Genomic DNA, 21,242 nt, shown 5'->3' with positions numbered 1-21,242 from the left:
GTAGCCCCCTGTCCCTCAAAGAACAACCTTTTAACCCAAGTTCGGAAAACTTGGATAACAAACAAAGCGAGTCTTTTAAACTTTTATATTTAAAAATTTACGGGGAGGAGTTGGCACCATGAAAGGATTCATGGTCCAAATTGTAGCCCCTATAGGGGCTTAATTAAAACAAAGGACGTCCGTTTTTAATTAGAATCTCGAGCTCTCGCGAAAACAGAATGGGAACAAAGACTTTTTCGAAAACACTAGATCTGCGTCCTCGTCGTCATTCCAGAACCCTCGTGTGTAGTCCCTACTTCACTTTTATAGTCTTTGTAGTCTGTTTCGCTGATGGAGAGTTGTTTTGGGGATAAATTAGCTGGTCTGATAGAAGACGGTATGGCCGTTTGCTGAGGGGTTGTTCATTCAGGCTGGGACTCGAGTTTAAACAAAGAGCCGAGCGGATGGATTTCCGTACACGAATGATTTGGGTATGATTAAAGCTAGTGTCGGCTTTATCCAAAGGACGATGATAGAGTTGGAAAATAGTTACAATCGCTATTAAAATCAAGTGTCCTTGTTGATGATTGGCTCTTTGTAAGTATCGTGTTCACGTATAAATTTGAGTACGTTTGGATCATATTTCCAAATTTAGAAATACAATAAAGACTAAAGTACCCTCTTTAATTATATTATATTACTATCAAGAATGGATGGATATTAATATAAAGAGATACTATTATATTATTATACTATATTACTATCATGAAAATATTAAATCAATATCATTAAAATATTAAATTAATATCATTAAAATATTAAATTAATATCATTAAAATAATAAATTAGTATCATTAAAATATGAAATCAATATCATTAAAATATTAAATTAATATCATTAAAATATTAAATTAATATCATTAAAATAATAAATTAGTATCATTAAAATATGAAATCAATATCATTAAAATATTAAATTAATATCATTAAAATAATAAATTAGTATCATTAAAATATTAAATTAATATCATTAAAATATTAGATTAATATCATTAAAATATTAGATTAATATCATTAAAATATTAGATTAATATCATTAAAATATTAAATTAATATCATTAAAATATTAAATTAATATCATTAAAATATTAAATTAATATCATTAAAATATTAAATTAATATCATTAAAATATTAAATTAATATCATTAAAATATTAAATTAATATCATTAAAATATTAAATTAATATCATTAAAATATTAAATTAATATCATTTAAATATTAAATTAATATCATTTAAATATTAAATTAATATCATTTAAATATTAAATTAATATCATTTAAATATTAAATTAATATCATTTAAATATTAAATTAATATCATTTAAATATTAAATTAATATCATTTAAATATTAAATTAACATCATTCAAATATTAAATTAAATTAAACAAATTTGAAGAAATTAAAATACTTACAAATAGCTCGTACCAATAGGTCTTCTAGCAAACATAAATACGCGAATCTAATTTTGCTAAATATTATTGGTCAACACAGGTCGTAGACCAAGTTGCTCCATGTGTATGGATAAAATCATAAAAATGTGTTGGCCACACAAACCTTTTATAAGTTAAGATTTACAGAATAGCCTACCTACAAATATTTAAATAAAGTACTTTTTGTACAAATTCAAAACGAAATGAAAATAATTATTTTAAATATCTTTATTAATATAAATTGACCTATTATGTTATTTGCGCTTTCAACGGCCAAATTTTAGGTTATTCAGGCCGTAATTTTCAGATGTCGGAAGATAACCAGTTAGTCAGATAAGGTTAATATTTTATATTCCCCTGAACCAGCAGCAATTTGATTCATAATCTCAGGTAACCGATCTGGACTGATTTGCTATAATTAATCTCATCAGATTAAGTTAGCTGAACATTTACATGTTTCTGATTTCTAAATTTAGTATATAATATTTTATGTAAAGCAAATCAAAATGAACATCAATTGATCCGATAAAATCTGAGCGTAAATTTCGATAATCTAATATCTGATCTATCGCAAATATTTTCTCGGTTCAAATAACGCAACTGTTATCTGAGGATCGGTTGGAAGTTCTATATATAATGAGGGAAATGTTTCAGAGCAGCACTAACAAGGAGACATCCCGACGTGTTTCTCCCCGTTTTTTTCTCAAACTCGGGGGTTAATTAGTCGTTCATGTACCTTGAAAGCTTCTAAACTTAATAAACTCGCTCTGTTTGTGCGGATGAAGTTAAATAATGAGTAGTTTAGAAAAAGAAAAGGTTGGGGAAAATGACCCCAGGGCCGTAGCTAGAGAAAATGGCGCCAGGGGCAAGCTGCAATTTTGGAACCCCCTAATATAATAATATGGACCAATTTTGGCGCCCCTATACCCTATCGCGCGCACGGCGCCCGGGGCCGCCGCCCAGCCCTAGCTGCGGCCCTGAATGACCACACGGTTCGGTTCAGAGATCACTTTCCGAAAATGGAACAAGCGTTATTAAAACCCATACCAAGCCTATAGAAGACTCTTTTAAGAAGAGTTAGGCCTAGGCTCAAAAGAATCTGCAAAGACTCCAACCTTGTAGATGCCCCAGAAAAGCTCAACCTGAATTTCAACTATTTTTTTCAATAAACCTGCTTCTTTTATTTGAAAATGCAAATTTATTTTAGAACCTGAGTCTCCAAAAGCTTCATTAATTTGCAAATTAATCGCATTAACAGCACTTGGCAGTATATTGTAGTTCATTTTAGCTCCTAAGCCTTGGTTGTTCAAACCGGTTTGTTTACGAAAATAATGGCCGTCGGTTTATTAGACGTAGAGCTAATTGCGCAACGGTATAATCGGCATTCGAGATTCGATGACGTCAAATATAACGTAGGGTACCGATGACGCAATATCTGTGAAGCAAACCGTTAGTGAAGAAATAGAGCTAGTGGCATAGATATGAGTATTACGTTACATATGGTAGTAGAGTTGTTTAAAGCAAGTGGTGGCTCCTGTCTAGTTGCATTCGCTCCCACTAGATGTCGTTAGCGTAATAATTAAAACAAGTTGAGTAAGCATCAAAATCTTAGAAGGTGTGGCCAATTGGGAGCTTCTCGCGTTGATTGGCTTTACGGAATCACGTGACTATTGCCTTTTTAAACACGTGGTTTAAAAAGGTTTAAGTCCCGGAAGGTGCTGCCACCTAGAAGCGCTTTTAGAAGTATTTTTTTAAACTTTTTTATTTTTATTTTTTTGAGCCGTCACTTGCTTTAACGCCTTTTTGGACAGTCCCTTGAAAAGCCCGTTACTGGTCCCGTCTTTAAATTGAGCAGATACCGGCTCCTAGATTGATATCATCCTCTCTCTGCGGTACAGAGCAGCCGACGCGTACAGAGGGAAGGAGTAGCCGTTAATTAGGCGCTATCCTGGACACCTAATCAAGACAGCGTCGCTCTTATTCGGAGCGGCTGCTCTTTTTATCCATCGGCGACTCTTTTCTGATTAGCGGAAGGCGGCGCTGCGAGCGCTGGTGGCCTGGGGCCAGAAGACACGGGGCCTTTTTGTCTTAATAGATCTCTTTTTATGGTTGCAAAAGGTTTAGTTTATCCGCTAACTGTTTAGGCCGCCCAACAACTACTCCCATAAAACGACGTGACGTACTTTCGCCGATTGCTATTTTATTCTTCCCGGATAAACTATCGTAACTCTCAATTTCACTAAAATGTAGGTAAACCGAAACCAACAGTTGTCTAATTTTCTTTCAGTGCATTTCGTGCAAAAACTATTTTAAAATTTTGGTGTGACTATGTATTGATACCGCAATTTAAGTGCCAATTTCACCAAGTTTAGAAATAAATGCTATTTGCCGTGTTACCAAAAAGTCAAATGTTTCTCTAATTGGAAAATTGTGGAGAAGTGGCCAATATTGACTAATAAAGAAATTAATTGTTTGGTTCAAATTTTAAAAACTCTTTATTTTATACTTTCATTAGGTAGAATACAACGAAAGTAGTACAAGTTTGGTTGCTAGTTCTTTAATCTGATTCAGAGTCTCTCTGATTTATAATTTTCGAAAACTTATTAGTAAAAAAGTTATTGACCACTATTTGTCACATTGCCTCGTAAACTGATAATCATCAAGGCCGGAAATTTTAACTAATTTCCATAATACTACCAACCTGTAGTTTTTCACCTCGCTTTATTGGTTATTTGACGAGAATGATACAAATTTATGAACAGCTATCAATTCATTGTGAAAGGCTCAATTTCAGCCTAAATATTGGCTCATTTTCCAAGTACCTAACTACAAATAATCAGCTAGGCTAATACCTAGAGCGATTAATTCATGCCACGCGAGCCAACACTACACTTATTACACTTATTAAAACCGTTTTAAGTCTCTTTTCACCGTTAACCCCTACTTTTGCAAAGTTGTTCGTTTGATAACGTTCACAACCTACAGCTCTTAAAGAACCATACACCGATTTTCAATACAGGTTATTTGTTTGAGCTTAAAAAAAGTTATTTTTCCAAAAACTATAATAGCTACTAGGCAGTATGACGTATATAATACGTCACCCACGCTTTTTCCAATTGGCGAATACAAAACTTAAGACTAACGACTAAAACAATATCAACTTTTAAAATGGTTTTTGTCGTTAGTCGCCTGGAAGGCCTATAGGCCGAAGTACCGCGCTTGTTACTCTAATAAAGCTTATTTCCCCCTAAATGTTGGTCTCCACTTACTTTTTCGCGTTTCACTTACTTTTTCGGTAACCTAACATTTGGGAAGTTAACGTATTTTGGCACTGAGACAATGGCATCAGCCAATTCCCTGAAACTAATAGGGACAAACAGTGGTTCAACACTTTAGATTGTTCCAGACTTTCAGTAATGGGCCAGGATTGACCAATTAGTGAGACTGAATGTGGAAATAAATGTGGAAGGATTCGTTGAAGTGGTTTGACCCGTTCGGTGACTTCAACTGTATTCTGAAGTGTGTGAATTGTCCTGGTGTCTTGCCTTAGAAATACTTTTCTTTCTAAGCTTGGCAGAAACCTTTAAAATACTTAATTTGGATTATCAAATGCGTCTCAAATGCCCGGAAAAAATTTATCGTATCTTTGAGATGTGTCATTTGCTTCTAAAACCAAAGGCGTTTAAAGAATTTTCATCCCAAACTTTAATTTTTATTTGCTTTTAAAAAATGTCTTCCTTAGAGAAATGCACCCAAGCAACAGTTTAGACATGTCGAATTATAATTTGTTCTCTCGGAAAATGTAGAAATCTTCGAGAAAAAACGTCAGCAGAAATGGGTGCTTTAAACATTGTTAGTTTAAAAGAAACGTCTTTTATTATAAATTACTTCTGTAGACATTTATCTCCTGTAAAATACTTCTGTAGAAATTTATCTCCTGTAAAATACTTCTGTAGAAATTTATCTCCTGTAAAATACTTCTGTAGAAATTTATCTCCTGTAAAATACTTCTGTAGAAATTTATCTTCAGTAAAATGGCTCTGTAGAAATTTATCTTCAGTAAAATGGCTCTGTAGAATTTTCTCTTTTCGTAAAACGCTTCTGTAGAATTTTCTCTTTTCGTAAAACGCTTCCGTAGAAAATAATGTTTGCAAAAAGCACTTCTATACACATTTTTCTCGGTAGAAAGCTTCTGTAAACATTTTTTTTGTTAAAGGCTTCTGTAGAAATTTTTTGTTAAAGGCTTCTGTAGAAATTATTTTGTAAAAGGCTTCCGTAGACATTTTGTTTGGAAAATAAATGTCTCTTTTGTGAAGAATAGAAACGAACCTCTTGGAAATCATTTCTTGGAATTGTTCCTTTCGGAAATACATTCATAGAAATTCCTTTGTGATAAATGATTCCATTCGCCTTTTTGGAAAACGCCTTTCTAGTGTACTCAATATTGATCATTGAGTATTGCTTTTATTCAATTGCAGTTTGATTATTACATCCAAATATTTATCCCCGATAATTTCTTTCATCAGATATTTCTTTAAGATATTCTATTTAAAATACTACTTTTTAATAAAAATTTCACTTATGAAGCTGTTTGATAAAATTCTGCTGAAAAATGCTATTTTATAAAATAATCCTTAATAATTTGTTCTTTGATAAATTCTATATAATAAATCTTAATGAATTTCTCCATGATAAATTCTATATAACTCTTAATAAATTGCTCGATCATAAGTTTAATATAGTAAATCTGAATAAATTGCTCACTGATAAATAATTCTTAATAAATTGTTCTTTTGGCAAATTCCTCTAGAAGGTTATCGCGGAAGCTTTTGAAGAGTTTTATTCGGAATAGCTTTACCTTCTTAAAGGGAGTATGAACCAAATGGAAAAACCTTCAGCTAACGCGGGAAATGTGAAATTCGTTGATAAAATTCCCTTTAATGGCTTCGATGTAAGTTTAAAAATTGCTCACTTGTAAAGTTTAAACAAACCTTCAGAATTTTCCTAGGAGAACGAACCATAGTTTCTTCCGCTTAAAACTAGTTCAGTGGAAAACATGGCGTAGCGTTTTAAACTCAATTTCCTTGCTATAAATATTTCATGTGAATTTCGGTGGATCATCTTCTAAATCTGACATGTTTCGGAAACACAAACTCATAAGCCCGTACAGATGTAATCGAGGGTGACTGCTAGCGACCCCTACAGAAAGAAGCGCTTTCTTCGAAGGCGGTAGCCCTATGAGACACACAGACCTTGTATTGATTTATTTAGTTCACAGAGGTCGCTCGTAACGCGCGAAACTACGCCGCTTTTAACGAGAAGAGATTTCCTGCGAGGATGTAGGCAGCCATCTAGCGGATGTATTAGTTTTCTCGTAATAGAAAGAGAATCCCCATAGAAATTCGGGAGGCAACTTGTCACGAAAGTTGGGCGAGACAAAATTGCCATTCATTAAACCCCTGTAAGGGCTCTTTCCAAGTGCCAGAAGTCGAAATATAGAAACCTTGAAAACCTCATTTTTTCGCGGTTTCTATAAAACGAAAAACATCTGAGAACCGTCAAGTTGATAAGAATGATTACCATTTGGTAGAAAGATTTCTTTATTTCTAGCTAACTGGACGATTTTCCCAAAATAAAATCAGTAATGGGTTGCCATAGTTTTTGAAATCTAATTCCCTGTCTTCTCTAGGTTTTCACTGACCTTTTCTAGAGATTTTTTCCTGATTATTTTGAGCCAAAATTTTGAACTTTTAATCTATACTTTAATAAACGTTTTCCAGTGACATTTTTAATATTTCTTTTCAAATTCACTGAGTTTTCACCCCGTTTTTAAATTCATTGACTTTATGACTCATTTTAAACTTCACTGACTTTTCACCCCATTTTCAAATTTCTTTGACTTTTCACCCCGTTTTCAAATTCACTGACTTTTCGACCCGTTTTCAAATTCACTGACTATTCGCCCCGTTTTCAAATTCACTGACTTTTCGACCCGTTTTCAAATTCACTGACTTTTCGACCCGTTTTCAAATTCATTAACTTTTCGACCCGTTTTCAAATTCATTAACTTTTCGCCCCGTTTTCAAATTCATTGACTTTTCGACCGTTTTCAAATTCACTGACTTTTCGCCCCGTTTTCAAATTCATTGACTTTTCGACCCGTTTTCAAATTCCCGGACTTTTCTAGGTTTTCCAGGTATTGTGACGAGTTGTTACGTTTCCGATCTTGTAACATTTGTAAGAATGTCCTTTAGATAATGCACAACGTGAATTGACAATCCCTTAAAACTTACGATTGCAATGTAAATTGTAGCCAATCTGGTGTTCTTTTTTGTAAAATATAATTCTTAAGTATTCTTACAAATCGTACCAGAGCAACAAGAGTCAGATCTGAAAAAAAACCTCAAGTTGGCAGGGACTGTCGATATTTTAAGATATCTTACCATCTTAACCTCGATCTTAAAGGGGAACGGTCAAGCTTTAACCAGTTAGATAGCCCTATAGTCCGTTAAAAACTAAAATTTATGGCAAAAACCGCAAAAAAAAATATTAAGCGGTTAATTTTTAAAAAATAAAGCAATTTCGGGAAATTGAAAAGCGCGCGTCTGCTGCGACACCTGGTGAGAAATCGGTGAGACACTCCCTGCTTGATTAAAATTAAAAAGCGCGCACTGCTGGAGACGCAAAATATTTTTTTTTTGCACGCGCGGCGCGTTCCCATTATACGAGACCTAAGCTGGCGATATACCATAAGATGGCGGCGAAAATTCAAACCCAACTACTTGGCGTTATTTTGCGTTTCAACTTTTTGGGCCAAAAACTATTTTTTCAAGACAAAATAAGGTACGTGTAAGCTAGGAGCAACAAACACAAGGAGAACGCAGCTAGCCTTTAAACACGCTACCGCAGTGTTGTGTACAAATTTCATTGGACGAACCTTTACACTGAACGTTTTAAGGGGCGTGGGGAAGCCAATTTCTGTATTTTCCCCTTTCGAAGGAAGCAGGCGCTCAAGGGTCTAACCAATGAAAATTGTACGCAAGAAAATGCACGACTTTTGACGGGTTGCGTTCTCCTTGTGTGGGGTGCTGTGTTATTGCTCCTAGGTGTAAGTATATTGAACGTCTTGTTGATATTTTGATATGCAAATAAGGCGATAATTGGAAAAGCTGGGCCGTTCCCCTTTAAAATGTTCAAAACATAATCGGTGATTACAACTTCAATACTACGCTACAATTCCACGGGTGACGGGACTAAGTAAAACATACGGCTTCCTCCAACGCTATGGAAAGGATATTACATAAAAGCGGGAATAAGAAAGTCATGCTAGAAAAACGAGCGTTTCTTTTATACAAAGTCTGTTATAAGTTTCGATAGCGTTTGAGCGATCAACAGATTCTTTGCAAAGGGACCAAAAAGCTCTTTAGAAAGACGGGAAATTGGCAACGAGATTCCGTAAGCCTCGGTCCCGAACAAAAAAGGAAGTCATTAGGGGAAAATATTTCCTTTTTTCGCCGTCTCCGTCACCGACTTTAGCCAAAATAGAATTCTATTGTTTAGAAGTATTTCTTTTTTATTAGCTACGGTACTCACCGCTCCTTGGTAATGCTCCACTTCTTTGTCCGTGAAGTAAGGCATGTGTTTGAACGGATTCACTGATATGAGGACGGGTCCGATATACGTCTGAAAATTGCTGGTTAAGGATTTCACTTTTTTGTTATTCTGGGTTGACGTTATTTCGTCGACATTAAAATGTCGTTACGGTTCTATTTCAATTTTTAACGATTGCCCCTTTTAATTTAATTTAGTAGGTGATATCAAACATAGTCACTCGCTAACAAGGAGAGTACCCGAGGTGTTTATTACCGATTTGGTTCAAAGTCGGGCGTAATATCAGATATGAAATTTCACAAAAGGAGACGTTGCACTACCCATTCGATTTGCCATGGCAACCGAATATTTTTTCAGTTTTTTTGCGTTTAACTACATAATTTAATTAATCCACGGAATAGCACACTTCTGTATCTGATGTTTATTAAAAAAATGTTATACAAAAACCCTTGCAAGGGTTCAACGGTATTGCATTTTTTACTCGATAGCTCTGTTCAGAAAAACCCCAAAATCTACCAATCCAATCGGTGAGGCTATTAAGCAGCTTAAAGCGAACATGATTTCGAACTAACCCATATGATATACATACATATAATGATGTTACTTATAATACAAAACGCCTTTACGTAAAAAGCTCCGGTTTGATTTATAGTTCAACTTTGCGCCGCCAACTTTAACAGGCGCTATAATCGTGACTGCCCGTACTCGTAATAGTTGTAAGAAAAATAAAAACCTTTCCCGTGCCTAGATGGCGTTGTTCAGTTCTTTTTTTTCTGCTTTTATGAATCTCTTGATAGGGTTTTTTCGCGTGTCGCTAAATGGGGCATCCAAATCTCTCTAGCCCAAAAGATATCGAATCTCCCCCCCCCCCCCCTGGCCAGGGATGGTTTACAGGCTCAATGGAGTGCTTAGGAAAGCCCCACTACGCCGCTAAATCTTTATTATGTCTCATTTTTGAAGCGAAGTTCGGCCCTGGTGGCGCGATGGGGAAATGTAATTCCTATTTAGAGTGGCTTTTTAGACGGAAAAATTGCGTCTACGAATTGTAACACCGGCTTTAAACGATCCCTTGGCTTCGGATTAAATTTGGACATGACCAAATTCGTGATTCGCTTTCCAAATATTTCCAGCTTAGTACATTGACGTTTAGCAGAGTAGATTTTTTGATTACCTAATTTATTGACCTCATAATTAGATTTAGATAAACAGTATTACTGTAGAAATAATTTGACTATTTTCGTAAATATTACTTTCATTATATCCCGAGATATTAATTTGATTAGATAACAATTTCCATAAATATTAATTTCATTATATCCCGAGATATTAATTTGATTAGATAACAATTTCCATAAATATTACTTTCATTATATCCCGAGATATTAATTTAGTTAGATAACAATTTCCATAAATATTAATTTCATTATATCCCGAAATATTAATTTCATTAGATAACAATTTCATAATTTTAATTAATATTAATTTGATTAGATAACAATTTCATAATTTCAATTAATATTAATTTGATTAGATAACAATTTTATAATTTTAGTTAATATTACTTTGATTAGATAACAATTTCATAATTTCAATTAATATTTATTTGATTAGATAACAATTTCATAATTTCAATTAATATTAATTTGATTAGATAACAATTTCATAATTTCAATTAATATTAATTTGATTAGATAACAATTTCATAATTTCAATTAATATTTATTTGATTAGATAACAATTTCATAATTTCAATTAATATTAATTTGATTAGATAAAAATTTCATAATATCAATTAATATTTATTTGATTAGATAACAATTTCATAATTTCAATTAATATTAATTTGATTAGATAACAATTTCATAATTTCAATTAATATTAATTTGATTAGATAACAATTTCATAATTTCAATTAATATTAATTTTATTAGATAACAATTTCATCATTTCAATTAATATTAATTTTATTAGATAACAATTTCATAATTTCAATTAATATTAATTTTATTAGATAACAATTTCATTTATATTAGTTTCATTATTTTCATTTATATTAGTTTCATTATTTGCATTTATATTAGTTTCATTATTTAATTAAAAATATATATTATAAATTTTCCCATTAATATTAATTTGATAATTTCCATTAATATTAGTTTCATTATTTCCATTAATATTGATTTCATTATTTTCATTTATATTAATTTTATTATTTCCATTAATATTAATTTCATTATTTCCATTAATATTAATTTCATTATTTCCATTATTATTAATTTGATAATGAGATATTTCGATAAAGTATATAGAATTTTTAAAACACTTGCTATAATTTCCAAGTGAAGTGATTTACCAGTAATAAAATTTAATGTATAGTTTATAAGACTTTTCTCGACACGAAATCAAAGACAAAAGTTATCTGAACTTTTCTACCTGGCCTCATCGAATTCGGGACATAGCGGTATATGAAAGCGAAACAAGGGACAGATAATCCTTTTGTTCCGTAATAATTCAGGCGCTTAGAGCGAGGGGCGCTGGAGAATGAACGGAAATTGGTTACTGGCTCCATCTAGTAGCGAAAGTAACGAAGTACTTATACTTAAGCTTTGAGAAGAAGCTTATATATTTTAGACAAGTGAGTAAGTCAATATTGGAGTTCCCTTCGGTCGCAACGACTTTCCCTTAATGGTCTTTTTCAGTCAATTTATAGAAGGACTTTTGAGTTTATTTCCCAACGCTTCTAGCGTCTTCTTCTTAAACTACTCGATGAAAACCTGGGTGCAAGACTGTTTCAAATGTAGCTAGCCATTGTGATATTGAAACGGAAACCAAATTAATATTTACGGAACTAACCAAATTAATATTTACGGAACTAACTAAATAAATATTTACAGAACTAATTAAATTAATATTTACCGAACTAATTAAATTAATATTTATGCAAATATTCAAATTAATATTTATGAAAATAATAAAATTAATATTCATGCAAATATTCAAATTAATATTTATGGAAATAATCAATTTAATATTCATGCAAATATTCAAATTAATATAAATGGAAATAATCAAATTAAAATTTATTGGTAATCAAATTAATATTTATGCAAATATTCAAATTAATATTTATGCAAATATTCAAATTAATATTTATGGAAATAATCAAATTAATATTCATGCAAATATTCAAATTAATATAAATGGAAATAATAAAATTAATATTCATGCAAATATTCAAATTAATATAAATGGAAATAATAAAATTAATATTCATGCAAATATTCAAATTAATATAAATGGAAATAATAAAATTAATATTCATGCAAATATTCAAATTAATATAAATGGAAATAATAAAATTAATATTCATGCAAATATTCAAATTAATATAAATGGAAATAATAAAATTAAAATTTATTGGTAATCAAATTAATATTTATTGGTAATCAAATTAATATGGAAATAATTAAATACATATTTATTGATAGTCAAATTAATATTGAATGACGAGCCACGGCTCGAAACGTCTCTTCATTTTAATCAAATTATTTATTTTATAACATAATCACGGTTTTAATTCTTCGCAAATTTTCACAAACTGAATTTAAATAAATATTTCTTGATAATCAAATAAATATTTCTTGATAATCAAATAAATATTTCTTGATAATCAAATAAATATTTCTTGATAATCAAATAAATATTTCTTGATAATCAAATAAATATTTCTTGATAATCAAATAAATATTTCTTGATAATCAAATAAATATTTCTTGATAATCAAATAAACATTTCTTTTATAATCAAATAAATATTTCTTGATAATCAAATAAATATTTCTTGATAATCAAATAAATATTTATGGCAATAATCTAAATAATATGTACGGAACTAATCAAATTAATATGTACCTAAATAATCTGGATTTTATATTGATTTAATTCTGATTTTAAGTTGGTGAAATCCAAATTTAATCAAAGACCTATATTTTATCCCGATGATTAATTCTTTTAAATACATAAGGTTAATATATTATAACTATGATTTAATCAGTTAAATAAATCTTTTTTTTAAATAAATACGCTTGTGAACATATTTATTTATTTCAATAATTAGAGAAACGTATTAATCTTTTAATAAAAATGAACATTTCATCATATTAATCACATTAAGTGTAAAATTTTGATCATTTGAAAATAATCGATATTCAGTCCAAGATATTTTTGTAAAAATTAATTCGCTTTACCCGAAAGGTATTTACTGGCAAAGCGTTTTCGAAGAGACTGTACACGACGCTTTGCGATGTTATATCCACTAGTTCCATTAAAAGTTTAGAACCTTAAATTTTTTGGTTTTCGGGAAACAAACATAGTTACACCAAACCTTTGAAGTTCTAAAATCGGTCTTAAAACGGCAAGGACCCCGCTGCCCGCATTTTATTTGTAGAAGTGTTTCGCTAACGGTCTCCCAAACGGAAACTCCAAAGGTTTGCCAAATCGTCTTCACTTTTAGCCTCTTAAGCCTGCAGCGAAGCTACTAAAATTGACCTATGTTCGGAAAATACGGCGAATTTCATACTAGATTTAAGTGTTATTAACGAAAGTGTTATTTTAAGAAAACTCTAAGTAAAGATAAAAGTTATTTAATAATATATTTTTTTATTCTTCCCTATTTATATCATCAACAGTTCAAATTAAAAAAAAATATTGTAGTAGCTAAATAGATACTACACTTTGATCTTTGACTGTGGGAGAACAGCGTTTAGCTTGAAAATCGGAGGATGTAGTGGCCGATCCCGTTGATTAATATATCATTAACTACTAATGACATATTAATGAACCTTAAAAAATGAAAACGAACCAGCCATCCATTTTTTTTTAAACTTTAACTTTGATCTCAAAAGTAAAAAAAGAACATAATATTTGTAAAAAACTCAAGTTGATATCTATAAAATATTAGATCGTTTTTTAACTATGGTAATGTTACCCAAAACATTGAACTACCTCTTTTGTAAGAAAAGCGAGGCCATTTCTCTCAAATAGTGTGTGGTGTGAAACTCCCAAAAACAACACCCGATGACGCGCTTGTTTCTTTTTCTTATAGACGGAAATTTAACGTTTCGGATTAGAATGAAAGGAATGAAAGATATTTCTAAGGTATAGCCAAGGTTTAAAGTTCTCGAATAATAGAGAGGTTAAGAACGTAAAATATTCCTAGATATACGTCGAGCTTCCAGAATATATACTTGAATTTCCTAGGGCATAACGCGTTTATATCTAGAAAGCGTTAGGCTTAGGAATTGAACCTAAATCGCCGGGTATTCTTAACGTATTATACGAATTTCACGAATTTTACGTTCTTAACTCAATTATAAAGTATTTTATTAACCAAGGAAAAATTTTATTTCAAATTCAAACTTTGGTTAGTATCTTTACTAAAAAAATGCGGTTACTCGAAATTTCTGATAATCGTTGTTAATAAATTAAATTAATTATTATAATTAAACTAATTAATATTATAATAGTGCAATTTTGGAATTGACACACTCTCAGTGAAGAACGCTTGTTATGCAACATAAATTTACCAAATTTTGGTCAAGAGAACATTTTTTAATATATTATCTGTTTAGTATAAAGTTACCATCGTTTTCATCGGGCACTAGATAATAATTAAGCTGAAAAGGCATAAAATTGGAACCAAAATTTTTGAAACAGGAACCCACTTGCGACCAATTTTAAACCAAGTTAATTCTTTATTTTGAACTAAATTGCGCCTCATTTTTGACCTTTTTGTAAAGTAAAGAATTAAAATATTTTAAGCCGGTGGTATTTTCCCCTGATTTACTGAAAATACGGTACTCTAGGGAACAAATCTCGATTTTAGGGACTTTTAACCCTGAAATCACTAAGATATCAGAACCCTGAATGACCCATGCGTTGAATTTGCATGTTCTCTTCCCTTTGGCTAAAGAGGTTTTCCAGGAATTCTTCTTCCTAAAAATACTGGCTGAGGTTAACGATAAAAATCTGTTAGCTTGCGTGGTATGAAGGGCCTATCACCATCCTCGTACGCGTTGTAACCGGGCCCACTGATTTAAAGGCATTAAAAGTCGCTTGATGACTTGGGCCTAATGAAATTTACTACAACCATAAGTAACATAATAACCATAAGTATGGCCCAGAATGAATTCGGTTAATGATAGCCTGTCGTGGAGTCATTGCGAAATAGGAAGTTTCCGAACAGGAAACTCGTCCCTTCTTAAAGTTTCCATTGGCCAAATAGTTGGTTATTTTGGTGGCGAGAAATACGAGCGTACACTCGTTTAGGTTTGAAAGTCGAAAAAAAACTAACTTCTGAAATAGTGTTTGTAATAGTTATTTTTATCTTCCGATTTAATAATTCATCATTATTTTCCAAAAGTGAGCGTTATTTACACTTTTGAAAGCATTTAAATTTTCAATAGGCCTTGGCTGGTCCGTCAAAAAGGCGATAATTGTCAGTCTGTCGGTACGTAATGGTTTGCGTTGTCATTGATGAAACAGACTATCATTAACAAATTGAGTTAATAGGAAGTGTCATACTTATGTTTATTATGTTACTTATGCTACAACTAAATTGGAAAATGTTGATCAGCAGCAAAGTTAAACTTATTATAAAATCCTAAAAATTAGGCTCAGATTTTCCAAATCTGTGATTCCGACCCGTAAAACATTAAAGTAGTTTTCAGCCTAGGCCCTCATTCTCAAAAGCAACAGTTTTGAGTTACTATATTTGTATCCTGAGATAGCGGAAACGTTCTAAATTTATTCCTAATATTATTTAAAATCGCTGGCGGAAGGGTACAAACATGATGTTTCATCTACATAAAAAGTAAAGATATCGAGATATAAAATTTCCAATTTTGAATATTTTTGACATTCTTTCGTATGACTGGCAATAAAAAGAAATTCCCCGTTCCGATTAAAGAGATTTTCCTATTATTTGGGGAGGAAAACTTTTTCTACGACAAAGGCTTTAAGAAATTCAAATTTTTTCAACATATTTTCTGACGTGCAAAAACTCGAGTCTTTACAATGTTTTAAACGGTCTGTCATAGCAATGATTTATAACGCTGTAAAATGGGAAAGTCTCGAAATGTAGATTTGTGTCGGGTTTTGCAAGTAGTGTTTGAGATGGAAACCAGACCGTATTTTGTTATAGATTTGGCAGAAAGTCTAAAAAACAGTCGAGGCTAGATTTATTGTCTGCACGTTTTCATCGTCTGGCCATCTGCCCTACGTCCCTTTCGCTAGCTTTAGAAAAAGACCATACACCAATGAATGGGACTCGCGAGGTTGTCTTCGCTATTTCGGTGCAGAAATGTGGTTACTCTAAAAAATTGGGAATTTTAAATCTTATTTTAATAAATTAGATGGCGAAGCCTCAGTAAAAAAAATAGTTTCTCAAAAATTTAATTTTTTATTTTAATAAATTATACGGTGAGACCTCAGTTCAAAATGTGGTTTCTCAAAAATGAAGTTTCTGATTTTAATTAAATAAATGATGAAACCTCAGTACAAAAATATGGTTTCTCGAAAATAATTTCTGATTTTAATAAATTAGATGGTTAAACCTCAGTACAAAATGTGTTTTATCAAAAATAGAATTTCCTATTTCAATAAATTAGATGGTGAAACCTCAGTATAAAATGTGTTTTTTCAAAAACGGAATTTCTTATTTCAATTAATTAAATGTGGAAACCTCAGTACAAAATGTGGTTTCTAAAAAGTTTAATTTCTGATTTTAATAAATTAAATGTTGAAACCACAGTACAAAAATGTGGTTTATCAAAAATGGAATTTCTGATTTTAATAAATTAGATGAAAAACCTCAGTACAAAAATGTAGTTTCTCCAAAATTTAATTTCTGATTTTAATTAATTAGATCGTGACACCTCAGTACTAAAATGTGGTTTCTCGAAAATTTAATTTAATATTTTCATAAATTAGATGAAAAACCTAGGTACAAAAATGTAGTTTCTCAAAAATTTCATTTCTGATTTTAATTAATTAGATGGTGAAACCTCATTGCAAAATGTGGTTTCTCAAAAATTTCATTTCTGATTTTAATTAATTAGATGGTGAAACCTCATTGCAAAATGTGGTTTCTCAAAAATTTTATTTCTGATTTTAATTAATTAGATGGTGAAACCTCATTGCAAAATGTGGTTTCTCAAAAATTTTATTTCTGATTTTAATTAATTAGATGGTGAAACCTCATTGCAAAATGTGGTTTCTCAAAAATTTTATTTCTGATTTTAATTGATTAAATGTTGAAACACAAAATGTGGTTTCTCAAAAATTTTATTTCTGATTTTAATTAATTAGATGGTGAAACCTCATTGCAAAATGTGGTTTCTCAAAAATTTCATTTCTGATTTTAATTAATTGGATGGTGAAACCTCATTGCAAAATGTGGTTTCTCAAAAATTTTATTTCTGATTTTAATTAATTAGATGGTGAAACCTCATTGCAAAATGTGGTTTCTCAAAAATTTTATTTCTGATTTTAATTGATTAAATGTTGAAACACAAAATGTGGTTTCTCAAAAATTTATTTCTAATTTTAATAAATTAGATTAAAAACCTCAGTACAAAAATATGGTTACTGAAAAAATCATGTATGAAATTGGAAATTGAATTTCTGATTTCAATAAATTAAATGGTAAAATCTAATGTGCAAATGTCTCTCAATACAATATTTGGTAACTTCCACTGCTTTCAAAATGCCCAATAGGTAGATAGGATAATATGTAACTTAGAAGATAGGTATTTAATTTTTATAAACAAATTATAATTAAAAAATTTACTTAATACCAATAAAATATTATCTATATTATTTGTGTTAATTTTTAGCCTAAAACGTTTAAGAGACCATCCGTTACATGCAAGCACGTAGATATAGAAAGTCTAAGGGGGGGGGGGGCGGGTTATAACACAACCAGATGAAATCGCGAGCGCGAAATTTTTCGTTAGCAATAACGCATATTTAAAGTACTGGCTAGACTCGGGACGAGTGACAATGACATTTCCGCGCGTGTATCAAACGAAGTTTTTTAATACTTTTGCGAGAAAAAGATAATATTAATGATCCTATTAATATATTTAATATATTAATATATTTTACTGTGCTGCGTTGCGGATATTTCAATTCATTTTTACGTCTTACTGTTTATTTCTTAATGTTGCGCTCCTTTCGTAAGAAAGGAATCGGGTCCTAAGGGGGGGTTTGAACCCCCTAAACCCCCCCCTTATATACGTCCTTGGTTACATGCAATAATAATCAGCTAGGCTAATATCCAAGGCACCACCTTAGGCCTAAGTCATCAAGCGACTTTTGAAGCCTTTAATTCCGGTGGCCGGGTTACAATGCGTAGGAGGGTGGTGACAAGCCCATCATGCCACGCGAGCCAACTGCTCTCTACACACACTATTACCCTTCACCTCAACAAGTTTTTATGGAAAGGGGAAACCGAAGAATTCGGGGGGAAATCCCTTTAACCAGTGGGGAGAGAACTTGCAAACTCTACGCGGAAGGACTAGTCATCTCGAATAATTGGCAAAAAAAAACCCCCATAAGAATTCTTGCAGTACGTTTCTGTTGCTACGTTAATTGGAGATTTGAACCAAATGAAAATTCTTAATTTTAATTTCGTAATCTTAAAAATGAAACTAGTCAGTATTCCGGCCATGTTTTCAGTTATTTGACAAATACCACAAGTACATATAAAAGAAAGTCTGGGACCTGGGTCGGTCAATTGAGAGGCCACCATAAAAAGTAGTTTTTTCCGACTTTTATAAGACAAAACTAAACTAATAAGTTTAAATATAATTAATCAAAGTTTGGCTGTATTAAAACAAGCATCATATTTTTCACATAACCATACAGAGCTACAAAAATATTTTGAACAAAAAGCCGATAATTTGTAATAGTTTTATTGGTTCTTTTGGTATCGTGTTCTGGGGCGCATTTAGATGCAGCTCAACCGCGATGAATACTAAACTTTATCCCTTGTTTACTTTTGGTAAAACTCTTATTAAACAAATTTAAACAAACTACACTCCAACGTAGAATCCCGCGCTTTACGAGTCCAGTGCGTTGGTAGATGGTCTACAATCCATTCCCATTTTAGGTAGTTCAGCGTATCGGGTGTCTAGACCCAGGTTGAAAGAATCGGCGCGCTAGACTACTAACACTTTTTCATTTGAAAGGTTTTGAGAACCATCACGACTTCGGGGACCAATACGGGGGAGTTCTTACGCTAAAATATCCCTAAAAGCTGCCTAGGCTTAGCGGAAAGAATCTAAGCTAAGGAACGAAATAAATATGGCGATAGAGGGAGTTCCCATCGACCCAATTTTATAAAAATTGGCCAAGAGGAAACCTTTGGTAGTAAAGACACGTGCACGACCCATAAAACGGCGCCCCCTACATTTACCCTTCAAATTTGGAAAAGGGAAATTTAAGAGAGTTTTTATTTAAAACTTTGTCCGGTGTATTACTCAGATTTAATTTTGAAAAAACGTTCGGAAAAGTTTTAAAAGCTTTATTTTATTTATGACGTGTTTATAAAGTATTAATTTGATTACTTTAAGCTAAATTGCTCACACCATAAAACGCGTAGAAAATAGGCGAAAATTATGCCTCGAAAATATTTTATATATTTGGTTTTTAAACTGAAATTTATTTTAAATATACTTTTGATTACGATCGTGGTTAAATATCGGTTTTCGTGTAGTACCTGAATTGGCTTCGCAAGTCACTGGTTGACTTAGACCTGTGTGGTTCCTTTGGTGTTAGCTACGCTAATTATATTATAATTAAATGTTGTTTTCAGCAGTAATTTCTACCGCTTCCATCTGAGCCGTGTTAATAATTACGATAGATTCGAAGGCATTATTGTTGTTATTATACAGGTTGTTAACTGAAAAAAGAAACAGGGGCAATAACTCAAATATGTTTTAGCTGGGAATTTGTTACCGGTCTAAACCCAAAGCGGATAGTCGAAATTTCTATTTGCTTTTCAGAAGATTATATATAAACTATACGTATAAGTCAGATAACTGTTTAGCCGTTGGAAGCACCTGTAAGTACAGGCTAGTGTATTAGAGTCCGCTGTTTTAAATAATACAACAGTTTAGTCCTATCAGAAAATAGAACTGCTGAAGATGGCGCCACAGTACAATTTCGTATATTTGCCACGTACATGAGGCGTCACTTTAAAGACATACTCTGTGACATACGACGTCAGGGCCCTCACTCAAATCTTCAAATTTTTTTTATAGTAAAAATAGGATTATATTTAAAAAAATATAGGATTTTACAGAACTATTTTTCAAAATTATAGGATTTTATGGGACTTTTTTCAAAATTATAGGATTTTATAGGACATTTTTTCAAAATTATAGGATTTTATAGGACTATTTTTTCAAAATTATAGGATTTTATAGGCCTATATATGCTATTTCATTTATTAACTTAATGCATTTAAAAACAAAATCTATATTTAGGGAAATAAATCTTTGATTTTCACTTAAAAAATAGAAACTATTTAACCATTTTATCCCAAAATTATAATTGCAGCTAACCATGTTAACAATAATAAAAATATAGACTAGAATGACTTTGTATAAGAATTTAGCCTATAGATAAATCTAGCAATTTAACTGACTTGCGAGTGGCGGCATTTGAAATGGGCGAAATATCAAAATTATAGATTTTATAGGACTTTTTGGGAATTTTGCTAAAAATATAGGATGTTATAGGACATTTTTGAAAATATAGGATTTTATAGGAATTATAGGATCTCTGTAGCCCTGCATACGACCGGCTATTAGCGTTCCATCTTATTTGGATAAACTAAAATAAATCAATGCATTATGTTTATAAACCGAGATTGTTGTCGTTAGTTCTTTCTATAAATTAACCGGTCCCTCTTGTTTTAATGTTAACTACTTATTCGTGTAGTTAAATTTACCCGCGTCTCCTTTACACGTTTAATTGTTCGAACTTAACCTCTCATCCTTATTTAGAATGAAATTATTTAATTGTACCGCAAGCTGTATTGTAGAAGCAATAAATAAAGCCTAACCCGCAATTTTGAAATTCCTCGCTTTGAGA

At 31.6% G+C, this 21,242-nt stretch overlaps 1 protein-coding gene across 1 annotated transcript in view; it reads right to left on the bottom strand.

Annotated features, from left to right (window-relative positions):
* The window catches only part of LOC149921956 (unconventional myosin-Ie-like), a 189,144-nt gene that overhangs the window by 120,842 nt on the left and 47,060 nt on the right, over positions 1 to 21,242 (bottom strand). Inside the window, exon 3 of the mRNA XM_090162099.1 lies at positions 9,067 to 9,156. Within this exon, the coding sequence (XP_090018225.1) occupies positions 9,067 to 9,156 (90 nt within the window). The remainder of the gene's footprint in view (positions 1 to 9,066; positions 9,157 to 21,242) is intronic.

Source organism: Leiobunum rupestre, chromosome 11, assembly GCF_980474605.1.
Source record: "Leiobunum rupestre chromosome 11, qqLeiRupe1.1.hap1, whole genome shotgun sequence".
Classification (NCBI taxonomy): domain Eukaryota; kingdom Metazoa; phylum Arthropoda; class Arachnida; order Opiliones; family Sclerosomatidae; genus Leiobunum; species Leiobunum rupestre.
Note: the sequence above shows the minus strand (reverse complement) of the source record. Positions and strands in the feature narration are given on the sequence as shown.